Here is an 18,107-nt window from a genome sequence, read left to right on the forward strand (position 1 = left end):
CAACATACTGTAACATGCATATTACACACAAGCTGTAACACACACACACACACTGTGACACGCATACTATGCACAGGCTGTAACAGACAGTGTAACATGCATACTACACACAAGCTGTAACACACACACACACAGTGACACGCATACTATGCACAGGCTGTAACAGACAGTGTAACATGCATACTTCGCAGACGCTGTCACACTTACACTACACACACGCTGTTACATACTGTCACATATTACACACTCGCTGTAACACAGACATTAGAACATGCATACTACGCACACACTGACACACATGCTGTACACATACATACTACACAGCACTGACACACATACTACGCACACGCTGTAACACATACTACACAAGCACTGTGACACCGTCGGACTGTCACTGATTTTTAGCATGAACCAGAGGGTGACTGAATGATTTAAAAAAAAAAAAACCTGCCCACATCAAACATGGCGACTAAAGGACAGCGACCACATGGGGTTTATTAAGACGTTCTAAAGCCTCCACGTAGGCGTCATTTATATCACTACTGCGAGCATAGAGATCCCTCCGATCGCTGAAAAAAATAGTCCCGGATTCCTCACAGCACAGAAGCGGTGAGGAGGTGATGCGGGGCCCGTACCAGTCGCTCTGCGGAGGAGGTGGTCAGGCACACGGGGTCCCGGTTATTACCGACACGGAAGAGGCTGTATGAGCCGAATATAGGTCCGGCAGGGATGCGCCGTGATCCGCTGCTGCCCGCGCAGGTGCCGGAGCGGAGGAAACGGAGAGGGGAGAGAAGCGGCCCGGAACCGGGGAGTCGGCGGCAGAGGGAGGTATGGAGGGGAGAAAAAGGGGGACAGGAGAGGTAAAGGGAGGGGGGGAGAGAAAGTAAACAGGAGAGGCGCACAGGGCGGCCTCACACAGGACCCCGGGGGCCTCCGCGTTAGGAGGTCGCAGTGCTGCCTGAGATCAGGCAGTGGGAGGACAGCCCCGGGGAAGCAGGCAGTGTGAGAGCAGCCCCGGGGGTGAGAGAGAGAGAGGACCCCGGGCAGGCAGTGTGAGGGCAACTCAGGGGGTGAGAGAGAGAGGACCCCGGGCAGGCAGTGTGAGGGCAACCCAGGGGGTGAGAGAGAGAGGACCCCGGGCAGGCAGTGTATGGGCAGCCCTGGGGTGACAGAGAGGACCACGAGGGGAAGCAGGCAGTGTGAGGGCAGCCCGGGGTGGGGGGCAGTGACATTGAGCCGCTCACACTGGTCCTCTTGTGAGCACATTGACAGGTCTCACAGACTCTTCATTAAAGTGGTAAAAACATTTGTTTTATTCTTATAACATAGATTGACGTTTTGCTCCCTTGGGGACCTGAGGACACAATGCTGGGAAGAGTAGGCGTCTCTTTCTGTTGTCCCACGACTCAAATACCAAATCTAATATAGAGAAATCAACGTTTAACGTGAAGATTATCCATAGTGTGTGTGATGATCGCGGCTAGTCCTAAAATATGCACTCACTATAAACATCGTGATAAAGCAGGGGGCGCAAACGGGGCACGGGCGGTTGCAGAGGCCCTGCGCTCTTCCCCAAGGCATTTAAATTAAATGCCAGGGTAGGTGTGAGGCCTCTGTAACCTACTTACTGGGATTCAGAAGCCTTGTGCCGCGGTGTCAAATGATGCCGCGGGGCCATGTGGCGTCACATGACCCCGCAGTGTCATTTGACGCCCGTCGCCATGGCAACGGGGTCACGTGACGCCGGCAAAAAAAGTAAGGGGGGGGGGGGGCGCAGCCCCAAAAGTTTGTGCTCCCCTGTGGTAAACCATCAACTCTAACCAAATATTTACAAATAGTTGGGTGTGGGGGGGAGATAATCCTGACTGCTGCTGTGGTCGCTTTGCTAGACACTTCTACTAAATCTTTCAGTCCCAAATATCCAACGCAGTGAAAACCCAAGAATAGGAAAATATTTGGGGTAATTTGCCAGGTAAAAATTCATACAAATCCGCACCGGTAGTGACATGGGCGCGAGAGCCGGGTGGCTTGGTTGCATCGTGATACTCCAGTTGGAAGATAACTAAATGTGAGCGGTTATATTTTACTGACCCCGAGGTGAGGAGTAAATCGGTTCTAGTACCGCACTTTCCCCTGCCCCCCCCCCCCCGATGTGAGGAGTAAATCAGTTCTAGTACCACACTCTCACTGACACGCCCCGCCCCCGATGTCAGGAGTAAATCGGTTCTAGTACCGCACTTTCCCCTGCCCTCCCCCCCGATGTAAGGAGTAAATCAGTTCTAGTACCACACTTTCCCCCCCGCCCCCGCTGTGAGGAGTAAATCAGTTCTAGTACCGCACTCTCACCGCCCCCCCCAAGGGGAGGAGTAAATCAGCTCTAGTACCGCACTCTCACCGCCACAAGAGGTGAGGAATAAATCAGCTCTAGTACCGCACTCTCACCGCCCCAAGAGGTGAGGAGTAAATTATTTATAGTACCGCACTTTTCCCTGCCCCCCCCCCCCCGATGTGAGGAGTAAATCGGTTCTAGTACCGCACTCTCAGCGACCCCCCCCCCCCCCGAGGTGAAGAGTAAATCAGTTCTAGTACCGCACTTTCCCCTACCCCCCCTCCCGATGTGAGGAGTAAATCTGTTCTAGTACTGCACTCTCACCGCCCCCCGCCCCCCCCCCCCCGAGGTGAGGAGTAAATCGGTTCTAGTACCGCACTCTCACCGACCCCTCCCCCCCCCCCCGAGGTGAGGAGTAAATCGGTTCTAGTACTGCACTGTCCCCTCCCCCCCAAGGTGAGGAGTAAATCGGTTCTAGTACCGCACTCACCCCTCCCCGCCCCCCGAGGTGAGGCGTAAATCGGTTCTAGTACCGCACTCTCACCCCTCCCCGCCCCCGAGTTGAGGAGTAAATTGGTTCTAGTACCGCACTCTCACCCCTCCCCGCCCCCCGAGGTGAGGAGTAAATTGGTTCTAATACTGCACTCTCACCGCCCCCCCCCCCCCCCCGAGGTGAGGAGTAAATCGGTTCTAGTACCGCACTCTCACCGACCCCTCCCCCCCCCCCCCCGAGGTGAGGAGTAAATCGGTTCTAGTACCGCACTCTCACCCCTCCCCGCCCCCCGAGGTGAGGAGTAAATTGGTTCTAGTACCGCACTCTCGCCCCCCACCCCCTCCCCCCCGAGGTGAGGAGTAAATCGGTTCTATTACCGCACTTTCCCCACTCCCCCCCCCCCCCCCCCCCGAGGAGGTGAGGAGTAAATCGGTTCTAGTATTACACTTTCACCGACCCCCCCCCCCCGATGTGAAGAGTAAATTGGTTCTAGTATCGCACTCTCACCGACCCCCCCCTAAGATGAGGAGTAAATCAGTTCTAGTATCACACTTTCACCGACCCCCCCCCCCCCCGATGTGAAGAGTAAATCGGTTCTAGTACCGCACTCTTACCGACCCCCCCCCCCCTGATGTGAAGAGTAAATTGGTTCTAGTATCGCACTCACCGACACTCCCCCCCCCCCCCCGAGGTGAGGAGTAAATCAGTTCTAGTACCGCACTCTCACCCACCCCCTGATGTGAAGAGTAAATCGGTTCTAGTATCGCACTCTCACCGACCCCCCCCCCCCCCCGATGTGAAGAGTAAATCGGTTCTAGTATCGCACTCTCACCGACCCCCCCCCCCCCCCGATGTGAAGAGTAAATCGGTTCTAGTATTGCACTCTCACCCCCCCCCCGATGTGAAGAGTAAAAATTGGTTCTAGTATCGCACTCTCACCCCCCCCCCCCGAGGTGAAGAGTAAATCGGTTCTAGTATCACACTCACCGACCCACCCCCCCCCCCCCCCCCCGATGTGAAGAGTAAATCGGTTCTAGTATCGCACTCTCACCGCCCCCCCCCGATGTGAAGAGTAAATTGGTTCTAGTATCGCACTCTCACCGCCCCCCCCCCCCCCCCGATGTGAAGAGTAAATTGGTTCTAGTATCGCACTCTCACCGAAATGTGGAGTAAATCAGTTAAAGTATCGCACTCTCACCGACCGTAAAAGCCCCAAAACACAAACAGTTTATCTGCAAAGTGTCTGATGTGTCATAGTTTAATGGAGGGGTGCGCAAAGTGAGAGAGGCGTGAGATTTTCTGGGGGGGGGGGGCTGTGGCGAAAATGGGGGTAATCAGCACATTAATAAAGGCAGTGTGCTCAGCTGGTTACCCCTATTTCGTATTGGGGATGAAGGGGTTAATTTTATATGCTGTTCCCATGTACCATTCTCCCCTCTATGCATTGTTGTCCCCTTTTTGCAGGCTTGTCCCTACCTGCAGTGCTGAATAACAGGGGCCGTTCCATTAAGACTGCTAATTTAGGAACGGAGTGAGCCAGCACTCTGATTTTTGGTGTGCAGCCTCAGTGTAACCCCCCAAGCACACACATATTAAAAATATAACTTGGTCATAAGGGAAACATATATTTTTGATGAAGTGCCTTTCTTTTGCAGTTTTAAAATGTACAGGCAGGATGCTATTGTTTCTGCCTGCCTTTGTAATGCATTAAGGAACAAATGTTATGCATACAAGAACCAAATGTTTTGACACCTATGAGCTGGGTCACTTGCCTATGCAAGCTTCAAAGCTAGCCTGCTGGGCCCACACCTGTAAGTCTCTCTGGAAGTTGCATATCAAAAGACCCAGAGTAAGGGGGATGTGAATTGGCCAGATGGATGCCAAATAGGAAGTCCTGGTGACTATCTGTGTTAACTCACACCCTGAGTTTCCCCCTTCCAGCCTAAGAGGGGCCAGGTAGAGAGGGGAGTGCACATATGCTAAGTAGCAAGGTGGCGTTGTCGCACATGCTCTGTGTGAACAGGAAATCCCTAGTGCCCACTCTCCAAACTGGGCAAGTAGGTGATTGGGGAATGATTACTTTCCCACGAGGGGGATTGGGTGGGTATGTTGGCAATAGGCTTCCAAACCTTATATACATCCCACCCAGGCTATTCCCCATTGTCTTTCGTTTTTCATTCTACCATGTGAGCGGAGAAGAGCAGTAGCACATGCCTGGAACGCAAAGAGTCTCATTACATCGGAACCAAGGACAAAACTCTGCGTTAGGACACTGATTGCTGGGGGTTATTTGATTAACACCAACGGACCAGAAAAGACTTTGCACATTCACAGAAGGATTGGGGCTGGCAATTTATGCCCTTGCAAAAGGACTACATTTTAAAAGACAGTCTTCTGGTGCTTTGCACCTTTCTGGACATTATCCCCTGTTCCTATACCCGTAAGTGTAATTATTAAGTGTATTCTGCAGTTGTCGTGTGTTTGCCTATCAAGGGAATACATCTCAGTTTATTTTGCTCAACTTGTTCTGCTCAATCGGGATCCACGAAATATAAATGTGTTATTAAGTGCGTCCATCGTGACAAGCGTTTAAAACTGGGGGCAGCTGGTGAGATACTGATTGAGCCTATATTGCAGTTCCCTGCGGGGCTCTGTAATATAGTGAGGACCTTGTAGATTGCAAGCTCCTCAGACAAGTGGCAACTTACACTTCCAAAGAAGCACAAGATAATTCACTGGTCTCTGGACCCATACCCCAGTGGCACCATGAGTCCACGCTCAGGAAGGTTTTGTACCTGGAACCGGGCGCAGATAGTGGCGAGATGTGTGGGGTACGGTTTCATGACAGATGGTCGTTCCAAGAGTCAGCTGGAGGAGGATTTAGAAGAATATGAGGGCAGGATGGCCCCACCAGCTGCTGTGGCAGCAGACAGTACTCAGCCCGGAGTGCAGGAGGTCCCTCCAGCTCCGGGGCTGCAAGGACAGGGGGAGGATGTCAGTGACCGCCTGGAAGAGTGTGGCGTGGTGCCAGGGGGTGCAGATGGATCAGTCGCTGCGGCGACCGGACTTGCTACCTCTGAACTCATTGCACTCCTCACCGCCTGGGGAGAAGGGGTTAGCTATGAACAGCGGCTACAGCTCCTGTCGACAGCGCTTGGAAGGACCCCTCACTCCCACTTTGTCAGCGGGGAACAGGACGTTCCCAGAGTAACTGCTGTGGAAGCAGCAGAGCCAGCAAATGAATATGTAACCAGCAGAGTCTTGGTGAGCAACGCAGCAGTCCCCAGAGAGGCAGCCATTCCGGCTAGAGGGGACCTGTCTGCACCTCAGAGGACTCCCAAACATACAGTGGGCAGCAACACGCCCTATACTGGGGAGATCAAGCTTGAGAGACGGTGCTATCATTGCCACAAGGTGGGCCACATTGCCCGGACCATGAGCGGTCTGGGGGACCCCATCAGGGGCAACATTCACAAGCTGCAAGGCCAGTAACCCAGATTGGGCTGGCCCACACAGAGGAACAGAGCACAGCCATGGAGCCACAACCAAGAGGGATGTCCCAGGCAGATGCTGTTTTTGTCACCTCAGAGTCAGCAGCAGTGAGCAGAGGATGTCCAAGTGCACTAGTCAAGGTGCAGCCTGCTGATATCCTGAGCAGGCACCCGCGGAGGGTTACCTTTGGTGACCAGCAAGCAGATTTGAGTGCTGCTGTTATTCTAGTGCAGCCAGAAGATTTGCTCCCGAGCACCGGGGCGCAAAGAACCATGCCTGATGGAGGGCCGCGGTCCTTCCAGGGTGCCCAGATCATTTTGGATGGGGGTGCTAATCATGGCATGAGGGAGGTGGGGGTTTTGTCCAGGGTAACTGCTGAGGTGCGCCTTAGCAATAACCTGGAGCCTGTGATCTGTATGGTGGCTGCGGAATTGCCTGCTATTGCGGCGATTCCTAAGAGCCTGTCATCAGGGATCACAGAAGAAGCAGCCCCTGTCTCCCTGCATTTGGGACCTACGGTACCAGCAGTCTCTGCAGAGACCAGACAGGTAAGCCAGACTACTGAGTCGCGACCAGTGACTGACTTACTGTTCCCTTTACCTGTTCCTGTTACCCCTGACTTAGAGACTAAGGGTGGGTGGTTAGAATTGGGGATAGCAGATAGGGATGCGGTGAAAGCTGACCCCAGCTTAGAAGTTATGGGACTGCGGGCGTCCGAGTCCTGGGAAAGCGGGGGGTCAGACCACTGGCTGTGGCACCGCGGGCTCTGGGGTAGGGAGCCAGGTTCTACCGGGTTTGCCAGCGGCTGGACAGGTAGAAGACGGTTAGTGGGTCCCAGGGAGGGTAGGCAGCAAGTGTTGCAGGTAGCCTTCCCCTGTCCACTATTGGGGCATCAGGGGGTCACTCACATGAGAACCCAGCTGTTGCAGCCTTCTGGCCGGAGGCAACAGGGGCAGTGGGAAACTTTGGCCACCCCTGGGACGCCTGCCAGCCAGAGGGTAAGGCGGGTGATTATGTGCAGATGCTCCTGAACCTGTTACCAGGAATGGGGAACATGTTTCAGGAAGTAGCTCAGGCAGTGCCAGGCCTCTTAGGTAGGATAGGGTTTCCTAGGGGGGGTCCTAGTTGAGCTAGGGGCCTGGGGAGGTAGGCAGGCAGGGGCAGAAGCCAGGGCTAGGGTAGAGCAGCCTAGGGTCCTGTTCTCAGACAAGCTGGGCAGGGCACATAGTACGGATCAGCCTGTGCTTCCAGGTGATCTGCATCCTCTGCGTAAGAATACCTATGGAGTATCAGCAGAGGTGGAAGACAGTGTAGAGAGGAAGGCAAAGGGGGAGGGGGGCAGTCTTCAGCCTTCAGAATGGCCTCTGTGAGTTTTTCAGGGTGCCATTCAGGATGAGGAATGCTCTGGCTACCTCCCACCGCCTGGTCAGGAGGGCACTAGAGAGAGTGCAGAGGTATGTAGGGACATACAGGGAGAATATAGTTGGCTTCAGGCAGATCTGGGGTTTGTATCCAGGACAGGTAGTAGCAGTGCTAGCCAGGGTTAGGGAGACAGGGCTTGCTATTATACCCACTCAGAGTTCAGTAGAGAGGGCAGATGTATTTCCACTAGGGCATACGGTGCGTGGCAGGCGTCTGATTTCTCTAGGGCCCCCTAGTTACTGTAGGCAGGTTACCTCACAGCCCATTAGTGGGACTGACCCTCTGACTGATTTGACCCAGAAGCGACTGTCTGTGCTGGTAGTCTGGTCTCCAGCCTGGGAAAAATCATTTCAGGCTTTGAAGACTGCACCCATCCTTGCTGCTCCAGATTATTCCAGGAAGTTTCTGGTACAGACTGATGCCTCAGACTTTGGCATTGGTGCTGTGCTCAGCCAGGTGGGGGAGGAGGTCAGGGAACCTCCAATGATGTATCTGGGCCGCAAGCTGCTGCCCAGAGAAGGGGCATATGCCACTATTGAGAAGGAGTGTCTGGCCATAGTATGGGCTCTAAAGAAGCTACAGCCCTCTCTGTATGGCAGAACCTTCACTGTTATCACTGACCATAACCCCCTAAGTTGGTTACAGCGGGTGTCGGGAGAGAATGCCAAGCTATTGCGCGGGAGCCTTGCCTGGCAGGAGTTTGATTTCACCATTCAGCGCCAGAATGGCAGTGAGCATGGGAATGCTGATGGCCTCTCCCAGCAGGACAATCCCCAAGACCTAATGACTTCAAAAACCCTCAGGTCAGCCCAACCACCAGAGGAGGTGGCCAGGGCAAACCTTGGGCTTTGAGTGGGGGAGATGTGGCGAAAATGGGGGTAATCAGCGCATTAATAAAGGCAGTGTGCTCAGCTGGTTACCCCTATTTCGTATTGGGGATGAAGGGGTTAATTTATATGCTGTTCCCATGTACCATTCTCCCCTCTATGCATTGTTGTCCCCTTTTTGCAGGCTTGTCCCTACCTGCAGTGCTGAATAACAGGGGCCGTTCCATTAAGACTGCTAATTTAGGAACGGAGTGAGCCAGCACCCTGATTTTTGGTGTGCAGCCTCAGTGTAACCCCCTCAAGCACGCACATATTAAAAATATAACTTTGTCATAAGGGAAACATATATTTTTGATGAAGTGCCTTTCTGGTTCAGTTTTAAAATGTACAGGCAGGATGCTATTGTTTTTGCCTGCCTTTGTAATGCATTAAGGAACAAATGTTATGCATACAAGAACCAAATGTTTTGACACCTATGAGCTGGATCACTTGCCTATGCAAACTTCAAAGCTAGCCTGCTGGGCCCACGCCTGTAAGTCTCTCTGGAAGTTGCATATCAAAAGACCCAGAGTATGGGGGATGTGAATTGGCCAGATGGATGCGAAATAGGAAGTCCTGGTGACTATCTGTGTTAACTCACACCCTGAGTTTCCCCCTTCCAGCCTAAGAGGGGCCAGGTAGAGAGGGGAGTGCACATATGCTAAGTAGCAAGGTGGCCTTGTCGCACATGCTCTGTGTGAACAGGAAATACCTAGTGCCCACTCTCCAAACTGGGCAAGTAGGTGATTGGGGAATGATTACTTTCCCACGAGGGGGATTGGGTGGGTATGTTGGCAATAGGCTTCCAAGCCCTATATACATCCCACCCAGGCTATTCCCCATTGTCTTTCGTTTTTCATTCTACCATGTGAGCGGAGAAGAGTAGTAGCACATTCCTGGAACGCAAAGAGTCTTATTACATCGGAACCAAGGACAAAACTCTGCGTTAGGACACTGTGATTGCTGGGGGTTATTTGATTAACCCCAACAGACCAGAAAAGACTTTGCACATTCACAGAAGGATTGGGGCTGGCAATTTGTGCCCTTGCAAAAGGATTACATTTTAAAAGACAGTCTTCTGGTGCTTTGCACCTTTCTGGACATTATCCCCTGTTCCTATACCCGTAAGTGTAATTATTAAGTGTATTCTGCAGTTGTCGTGTGTTTGCCTATCAAGGGAATAAATCTCAGTTTATTTTGCTCAACTTGTTCTGCTCAATCGGGATCCTCAAAATATAAATGTGCGTCCATTGTGACAGGGGCGCAGCTGTTAGAGGCCCCGCGCTTCCCCGAAGGCATTTCAAATAAATGCCGGGGATTGCACGAGGCCTCTGTAACTTTGTACTTACCCTGAGTTCCAGCGACGCGTCTCCATGGCAACCCACGTCAAGTGACGTCACATGACCCCGCGACGTCATTTGACGCCTAAGCCGTGCATGGGGGGGGGGGGGGGTAGGGGGGTTGGTCGAGCTGGAGGAGACGGGGGCGCATGAGGGAAACTGCACACCCCAGGTTTAATGTAAGCACAGGGTGAGTTTCCATACATACAGTGTCTGATAACTGATGTTATAATGATGCGTTGGACACGAGAGCGAGACCACCACACCTGTCCACAGACTGAGGAAGTGTAACGCTAACGCAGTGGTTTCCAACTTTTTTTTTGGTTGTGGAACCCCAACCATGTCTAACATCGCGTCCGAGATCAGCTGCATTGTAAATATTTGGTACCATTTAAAAATGACCTGAACATGACAGGGAACCATTTAGGGATGCCCGGGGAACCCTGGTGGAAAAACACTGCACTAACGCATCACACCTGGTAGAATGATTAGACTAACACACACGCATGTTTACGTCTGGTAGAGAATGAGGTGCGTTTGTATCAGTCACGCCTGGAGCCTGCTTACTTCCTGGGCTGTGATTCATGCACACGATGTGTTAGTGTCACAGAGACTCAGACATGTACAGGAGATCAGCTCCTGCTCTGGGATCCTCTCTGGGGGTTTCCACAAGCTGTACCTCCTCTTTTCCACTATCATCCTCCACACTCTTACTTCGCCCTCGGGTATCATGTAGGGTGATGAATCACAGGAGCAGGTCATATCCCAGGGAGGGAGGTCAGCCCCAGCAGGACAGAGTGGAAGGTGGCAGAGCAGGGCTTCTGCCCCCTAAACTGCCACATGTATACTGCCCTTCCAGAATGTCACTGTGGCTCACCCCCTCACTGTGTCATTGTAACACTCGTTCCCTCTATCTGTAGACTTATTCTCTGTGAATTGATGGTGAGGAGGATATTGTGGAGAACCGCTGCAATAGAGAGTGCAAGAAAAGACCACGGATTCTATGTGTGCAGACAGCTGTGACCCTGCTAACCCACATGGGGCTCCAACCCAGCCAGACCCAACCACGATAACATGGGCACACAGGAGCCGGGCATGAGAACGAGCCAAGATAGCATGGGCACAGAGGAGCCAGACATGAGACTGAGCCAAGATAAGATGGGCACACAGGAGCCGGGCATGAGAACGAGCCAAGATAACATGGGCACACAGGAGCCGGGCATGAGAACGAGCCAAGATAACATGGGCACACAGGAGCCGGGCATGAGATTGAGCCAAGATAACATAGGCACACAGGAGCCGGGCATGACACAGGGCCAAGATAACATAGACACACAGGAGCCGGGCATGAGACTGAGCCAAGATAACATGGGCACACAGGGGACTGGCATGAGAACAAGCCAAGATAACATGGGCACACAGGGGACTGGCATGAGAACGAGCCAAGATAACGTGGGCACACAGGAGCTGAGCATGAGACTGAGCCAAGATAACCTGGGCACACAGGAGCCAGGCATGAGACTGAGCCAAGATAACATGGGCACACAGGAGCCGGGCATGAGAACAAGCCAAGATAACATGGGCACACAGGAGTCGGGCATGACACAGGGCCAAGATAACATGGGCACACAGGAGCTGCGCATGACACAGGGTCAAGATAACATGGGCACACAGGATCCGGGCATGAGATTGAGCCAAGATAACATGGGCACACAGGAGCCGGGCATGACACCGGACCAAGATAACATGGGCACACAGGAGCCGGGCATGAGACTGAGCCAAGATAACATGGGCACACAGGAGCCGGGCATGAGACTGAGCCAAGATAACATGGGCACACAGGAGCCTGGCATGAGAACGAGCCAAGATAACATGGGCACACAGGAGCCGGACATGACACAGGGCCAAGATAACATGGGCACACAGGAGCTGCGCATGACACAGGCCCAAGATAACATGGGCACACAGGAGCTGAGCACGACACAGGGCCAAGATAACATGGGCACACAAGAGCCGGGCATGACACATAGCCAAGATAACATGGGCACACAGGAGCCTGGCATGAGACTGAGCCAAGATAACATGGGCACACAGGAGCCAGGCATGAGAACGAGCCAAGATAACATGGGCACAGAGGAGCTGGGTGTGAGAACGAGCCAAGATAACATGGGCAAAGAGGAGCTGGGCATGAGAGTGAGCCAAGATAACATGGGCACACAGGAGCCGGGCATGACACATAGCCAAGATAACATGGGCACACAGGAGCCGGGCATGAGACTGAGCCAAGATAACATGGGCACACAGGAGCCAGGCATGAGACTGGTTCAAGATAACATGGGCACACAGGAGCCGGGAATCAGAATGAGCCAAGATAACATGGGCACACAGGAGCCAGGCATGAGAACGAGCCAAGATAACATGGGCACAGAGGAGCTGGACATGAGAATGAGCCAAGATAACATGAGCACACAGGAGCCGGACATGACACAGGGCCAAGATAACATGGACACACAGGAGCCGGGCATGAGACTGAACCAAAATAACATGGGCACACAGGAGCTAGTCATGACACAGGGCCAAGATTACATGGACACACAGGAGCCGGGCATCAGAATGAGCCAAGATAACATGGGCACACAGGAGCCAGGCATGAGAACGAGCCAAGATAACATGGGCACACAGGAGCCGGACGCGAGAACGAGTCAAGATAACATGGGCACACAGGAGCCGGGCGCGAGAACGAGCCAAGATAACATGGGCACACAGGAGCCGGACGCGAGAACGAGCCAAGATAACATGGGCACACAGGAGCCGGACATGACCACGCATAATACCTGCACAGTATGTACTGACCTCTCTCTTTCTGTTCCTCTTCCTGTGTCACCCTCATTTCCTCTCTTACGTCTTCCCCTCTCTCCCCCATCTCTCCTTCTCATACTCTCTTTCATTTAATCTCTTGCGCACTCTCTCTCTCTCTGTGTGTCTCTGTGTGTCTCTCTCTGTGTGTCTCTCACACAATCTCACCATTTCGTGTTGCTGTTTCAGGAGATGTCTCGCACACAGTTGGATTGCTGCCCGTCCATCTTGTGCTCTGTAGCTGGGGTTTGCAGAATCCGTCAGCCGCTTCTCTCTCAGACACCGCACTCTGTCTCACTTCACTCCGACCCCCCAGGAGCGGCCTATACCCCCCACTCCATAGACCGGATTATACACAGTACTATCCACCCCGAACTCATCCAGGGTGAGTGAGATCACTCTGTGTGTGCGCGACTCCCCCTCCTCTACCCTCTTTGTGTGTGCCTCCCCCCCTCTACCTTGTGTGTGCGTGCTTCCCCCCTCTACTCTCTGTGTGCGTGCCTCCCCACTCTACCCTCTGTGTGTGTGCGTGCGTGTGTGTGTGTGCGCCTCCCCCCTACCCTCTGTGTGTGTGTGTGTGTGTGTGTGTGCGCGCCTCCCTCCTACCCTCTGTGTGTGAGCCACCCCTTCTATCCCCTGTGTGCGACCCCCCCTTCTACTCCGTGTGTGTGTGCGTGCCTCCCCCCTCTACCCTCTGTGTGTGTGTGTGTGTGTGCGTGCGTGTGTGCGCACCTCCCTCCTACCCTCTGTGTGTGCCTCCCTCCTACCCTCTGTGTGTGTGTGAGCCCTCCCCTTCTATCCCCTGTGTGCAACCCCCCCTTCTACCCCCTGTGTGTGTGTGTGTGCCTTCCCCCTCTCCCCTCTGTGTGCGACTCCTTAGCTGCGTATGCCTGTGAGTTGACAGTGACTCTCCGGTGACACCTGTGTGTTTCAGGCTGCATTGTGACGAGCGCTGAGGGCAGCGATGCTGAGATCACCCAGTACCTGATCCTACAGGAGCCGGAGGGCGATGAGCAGGGGGGAGGTGTGTGCGCGCGGTAATACTTTGTGTGTGCCATCGCAGTGACGTTGTGCCTGTGTGTGCCTGCACGATAACACCGTGCTTGTGTGTGTCTGCGAGGTGACGCCGTACTTGTGTGTGTGTGTGCCTGCGCGGTGACGCCGTGCCTGTGTGTATGTGCCTGCGCGCCTGTGCGTCATGATAATATCATGAGATATTATGTATTTGAATCCATCTGGTGCTAAAAAAAAAGGAATACAAGAACATGCAGTTACAATAAATGCAGAACAGTTTCTCAAAATAAAAAGGGTAAACATAGAATACCCTATACCAGCGGTGCGCAAACTGTGGGGCGCGACCCCCAGGGGGGGCGCGGGGTTTACAGAGGCCCCGCGTGCTTCCCGAAGGCACTTAAATTAAGTGCCGGGGGAGCTGCAGGGCCTCTGTAAACCTAACTTACCGTGGCTCCGGCGGCTTCCTCCCTGCGTCGCCATGGCAACGCGGCGTCAAAATGACGCTGCGAGGTCATGTGACGTCACGTTGCTATGGCAACGTGACGTCATTACGCCGGAACGCGGGTAAGTTGGGGTTGGGAGGGGGGCGCGGGAGTGAGGGGACAGCCGGCAGGGGGGCGCAGGGAAAAAAGTTTGCGCCCCCCTGCCCTATACATTACCAAATGCCATAGATTTTCCCCAGAGAGGTTCACTGGTTCAGGAACATGAGATATCACGTGTTTGGTCCAAACATACCTCTGTTGAAATCTGATTTTCATAATCTTCTGCTACTCCTATGTAGTATTCCTTCCTATTACATAAATCCAGCCCCTGTCGTAAATCGGGCGTGAGAGTGACAGTTTTACGACAAAGTAAAATAAACCTCCTACAAAATGACTTTTAAACTAAAATCTCAGTAGATATGCACTCATAACTTTCCTTAACTAATACTTGCACACACATGAGTCACATCAATAGATTTCGGCGACCATGGCGGAAGCATAAAGTTTAAATATGACCGTCTTAATCCTAAATTTGAGCAACAACTGATTATCTGTCCCTTATTACCTCTTAAATATACAGTGTGGGATGTCAGAACCTGCCCCTTTTTGACACGATTCCACATATGTAATTCCTAGCATGTTTAGCAGATGACGTCACATGATATTCTAATTTTTAATAAACACATTCTTTGGTTTAATTTCTTAGCCACGCCCCCTGAACCATGCAGGACCCTCCAGAGAATACCTGTGAAGACAGCTCTAAAAAGAATCATGTTTATAGAAAGTTGTCACAGGGGCTATATTTTATTCCCATCTCTAGCAGACAACTGCCCTTATCTCGAGACTCTTAACAGCAACATACAACACATCTGGCCGGTTTAAGTGGGCCACACAGGATAGATGTGCTTGTGTGGTGATGCCGTGCCTGTGTGTGTGCATGCGTGGTGACGCCGTGCCTGTGTGCGTACCTGCTGGTGACGCTGTGCCTGCATGGTGACACTGTGCCTGTGAGTGTCTGCGCGGTGATGCCGTGCCTCTGTGTGTACCTGCGTGGTGACACTGTGCCTGTGTGCGTCTACGCGGTGATGCCGTGCGTGTGTATGCGCGGTAACGCCGTGCCTGTGTGTGTGCATGCGCGGTGATGCTGTGTGTGTGTCTGCGCGGTAGCGCCGTGCCTGTGTGTGCCTACACGGTGATGCCATGCCTGTGTGTGTGCATGCGCAGTGACGCAGTGCCTGTGTGTGTGTCTGCGCGGTAACACCGTGCCTGTGTGTGCCTGCGCGGTGATGCCGTGCCTGTGTGTGTGCATGCGCGGTGACGCCGTGCCCATCTCAGTTCTCTCTAGGTCCGACTCACTTGTGGATGTTGGTGAGATTTACCCCTCTTGTGGCTCCATGTGTGGCCATGGGGGGGTCCCTGATGTGGAATCTTTGGAGGGGATGATGGAGGTGGTCGTTGTACAACAATACAAGTGCAGGCTGTGTCAGTACAAGAGTGTGTCCAAGACCACCCTTCTGCGCCACGTGAGAGAGCGCCACGTCCAGACAGGTAAATAAAGACCCCCAACATATGCAGGGATTCTGAGACCTCCTCCGCCCCCCCCCCCCCCCCCAACCTATACTGGGAGTCTTAGGGACCCAACCCCAACCTATACTGGGAGTCTTAGGGACCCAACCCCAACCTATACTGGGAGTCTTAGGAACCCGACCCCAACATATACTGGGATCCTAAGGAACCTTCCCCCGCCCCCCCAACCTATACTGGGAGTCTGAGGAACCCAACCCCAACCTATACTGGGAGTCTTAGGGACCCGACCCCAACATATACTGGGATCCTAAGGAACCTTCCCCCGCCCCCCCAACCTATACTGGGAGTCTTAGGGACCCGACCCCAACACATATACTGGTATCCTAAGGAACCTTCCCCCCCCCCCCCCCAACCTATACTGGGAGTCTGAGGAACCCAACCCCAACCTATACTGGGAGTCTTAGGGACCCGACCCCAACATATACTGGGATCCTAAGGAACCTTCCCCCCCCCCCCCCAACCTATACTGGGAGTCTGAGGAACCCAACCCCAACCTATACTGGGAGTCTTAGGGACCCGACCCCCAACATATACTGGGATCCTAAGGAACCTTCCCCCCCCCCCCCCAACCTATACTGGGAGTCTGAGAGACCCAACACCAACATATACTGGGGGCCTGAGGGACCCCCTCTCCCCAAACATATACTGGGGGCCTAAGGAGCCCCACATCCCCCCCAATAATCACGTCTTTCTCAGCCTGCAGGGATCAGAGGAGGAGCCGCGGGGGGAGGGCCGTGCAAGCACCGGAGGAGGAAGAAGAGGAGGACGATGATATTGTGGATGCTGGAGCCATAGACGACCCTGATGGTAATGCTGCCACTCACCGTTCCCGCAGCCACCACCACCACAAACACACAGCTGGCGCCGATCCAAATGGGCTTTCCATGCGGCAGATCAGCAGTGTCGCCCTTATACACCCCTTACTCTCCCGCCCCCTTACTGTCCCCTTAAGGTCCCTTCTCCTTACTGTCCCCCAACAGTCCCCTACCCCTACCGGTCCCCTTCCTGTCCCCGTCTCCTTCCTGTTCCCGTCTCCTTCCAGTTCCCGTCTCCTTCCTGTCCCCGTCTCCTTCCTGTCCCCGTCTCCTTCCTGTCCCCGTCTCCTTCCTGTCCCCGTCTCCTCCTGTCCCCGTCTCCTTCCTGTCCCTGTCCCCGTCTCCTTCCCATCCCCGTCTCCTTCCCGTCCCCGTCTCCTTCCTGTCCCCGTCTCCTTCCTGTCCCTGTCCCCGTCTCCTTCCTGTCCCCGTCTCCTTCCTGTCCCCGTTTCCTTCCTGTCCCCGTCTCCTTCCTGTCCCCGTCTCCTTCCTGTCCACTCAGTGGCCTCTGTCCCCTTGCTGTCATCGTTCTGTCCCATCCAGGAGACAGTGACTATAGCCCAGGAGAAGACGGGAGTCGCAGTCGTCAGCCCAGTTCTCCCCACGGGACCCTCGCCAGAGAGAGACCACGCAGAAGGCCTGGACGCCCACGCAAGGTCCCACGCACCCACGGTGAGAGACACGCGTCCCTGGGCCCCCGGCACTGCTCCTCGCACCAGGAGCTGACACTCTGATCTCTCTCTGCTGCAGGACCTGAGATGGCCACGGCTCTTCCCCCACCGTCCACTGACAGCCAGACTGAGACGGGCATCGGCCACTCCGACTCCGAGAACAAGGACCCCTCTTCAACTCCCACAGACCACGAGGAGCAGAAGCCCCCACAAAGACCACGGGGGCACCCTTCCAAATACTTTATGGGGAGGAAGTACAGAAGATACCGAGGCCACCAGTGAGTGGGGAGGGGGGGATGTGGCATGGAGGGAAGATTGGAAGATGGGGTAGAACTGGGGGTAACACTGGGAGCGTGGCACACAGGTGGGTAACACTGGGAGCGTGGCACACAGGTGGGTAACACTGGGAGCGTAGCACGCAGGGCTGGATAACACTGGGAGCGTGGCACGCAGGGGTGGGTAACACTGGGAGCGTAGCACGCAGGGGTGGGAACCACTGGGAGCGTGGCACGCAGGGGTGGGTAACACTGGGAGCGTGGCACGCAGGGGTGGGTAACACTGGGAGCGTAGCACGCAGGGGTGGGTAACACTGGGAGCGTGGCACGCAGAGGTGGGTAACACTGGGAGCGTGGCACGCAGTGGTGGGTAACACTGGGAGCGTAGCACGCAGGGGTGGGTAACACTGGGAGCGTAGCACGCAGGGTTGGGTAACACTGGGAGCGTGGCACGCAGGGGTGGGT

The 18,107-nt window shown here is 54.1% G+C and overlaps 1 protein-coding gene across 1 annotated transcript; it reads left to right on the forward strand.

Moving 5' to 3' along the window:
• Positions 1 to 586: 586 nt before the first annotated feature.
• LOC142483628 (uncharacterized) lies at positions 587 to 17,649 on the forward strand. The gene is made up of 8 exons (XM_075583645.1): positions 587 to 828; positions 10,863 to 12,783; positions 12,988 to 13,183; positions 13,733 to 13,822; positions 15,630 to 15,842; positions 16,578 to 16,688; positions 17,240 to 17,368; positions 17,447 to 17,649. The coding sequence occupies exons 2-8, from the start codon at positions 11,017 to 11,019 to the stop codon at positions 17,647 to 17,649; spliced, it is 2,709 nt and encodes a 902-aa protein (XP_075439760.1). The 5' UTR covers positions 587 to 828; positions 10,863 to 11,016.
• The last annotated feature ends 458 nt before the right edge of the window (positions 17,650 to 18,107 follow it).

Source organism: Ascaphus truei, unplaced genomic scaffold, assembly GCF_040206685.1.
Source record: "Ascaphus truei isolate aAscTru1 unplaced genomic scaffold, aAscTru1.hap1 HAP1_SCAFFOLD_3461, whole genome shotgun sequence".
Taxonomy (NCBI): domain Eukaryota; kingdom Metazoa; phylum Chordata; class Amphibia; order Anura; family Ascaphidae; genus Ascaphus; species Ascaphus truei.

Bases quoted from the DNA above. Each gene is read 5' to 3' on its own strand.
- LOC142483628 (XM_075583645.1), top strand. From the start codon at position 11,017: ATGGGCACACAGGAGCCGGGCATGAGAACGAGCCAAGATAGCATGGGC. The intron at 13,823-15,629 runs GTGTGTGCGCGC...TGCCCATCTCAG, and splicing joins GGGCGATGAGCAGGGGGGAG to TTCTCTCTAGGTCCGACTCA. The intron at 16,689-17,239 runs GTAATGCTGCCA...TGTCCCATCCAG, and splicing joins AGCCATAGACGACCCTGATG to GAGACAGTGACTATAGCCCA.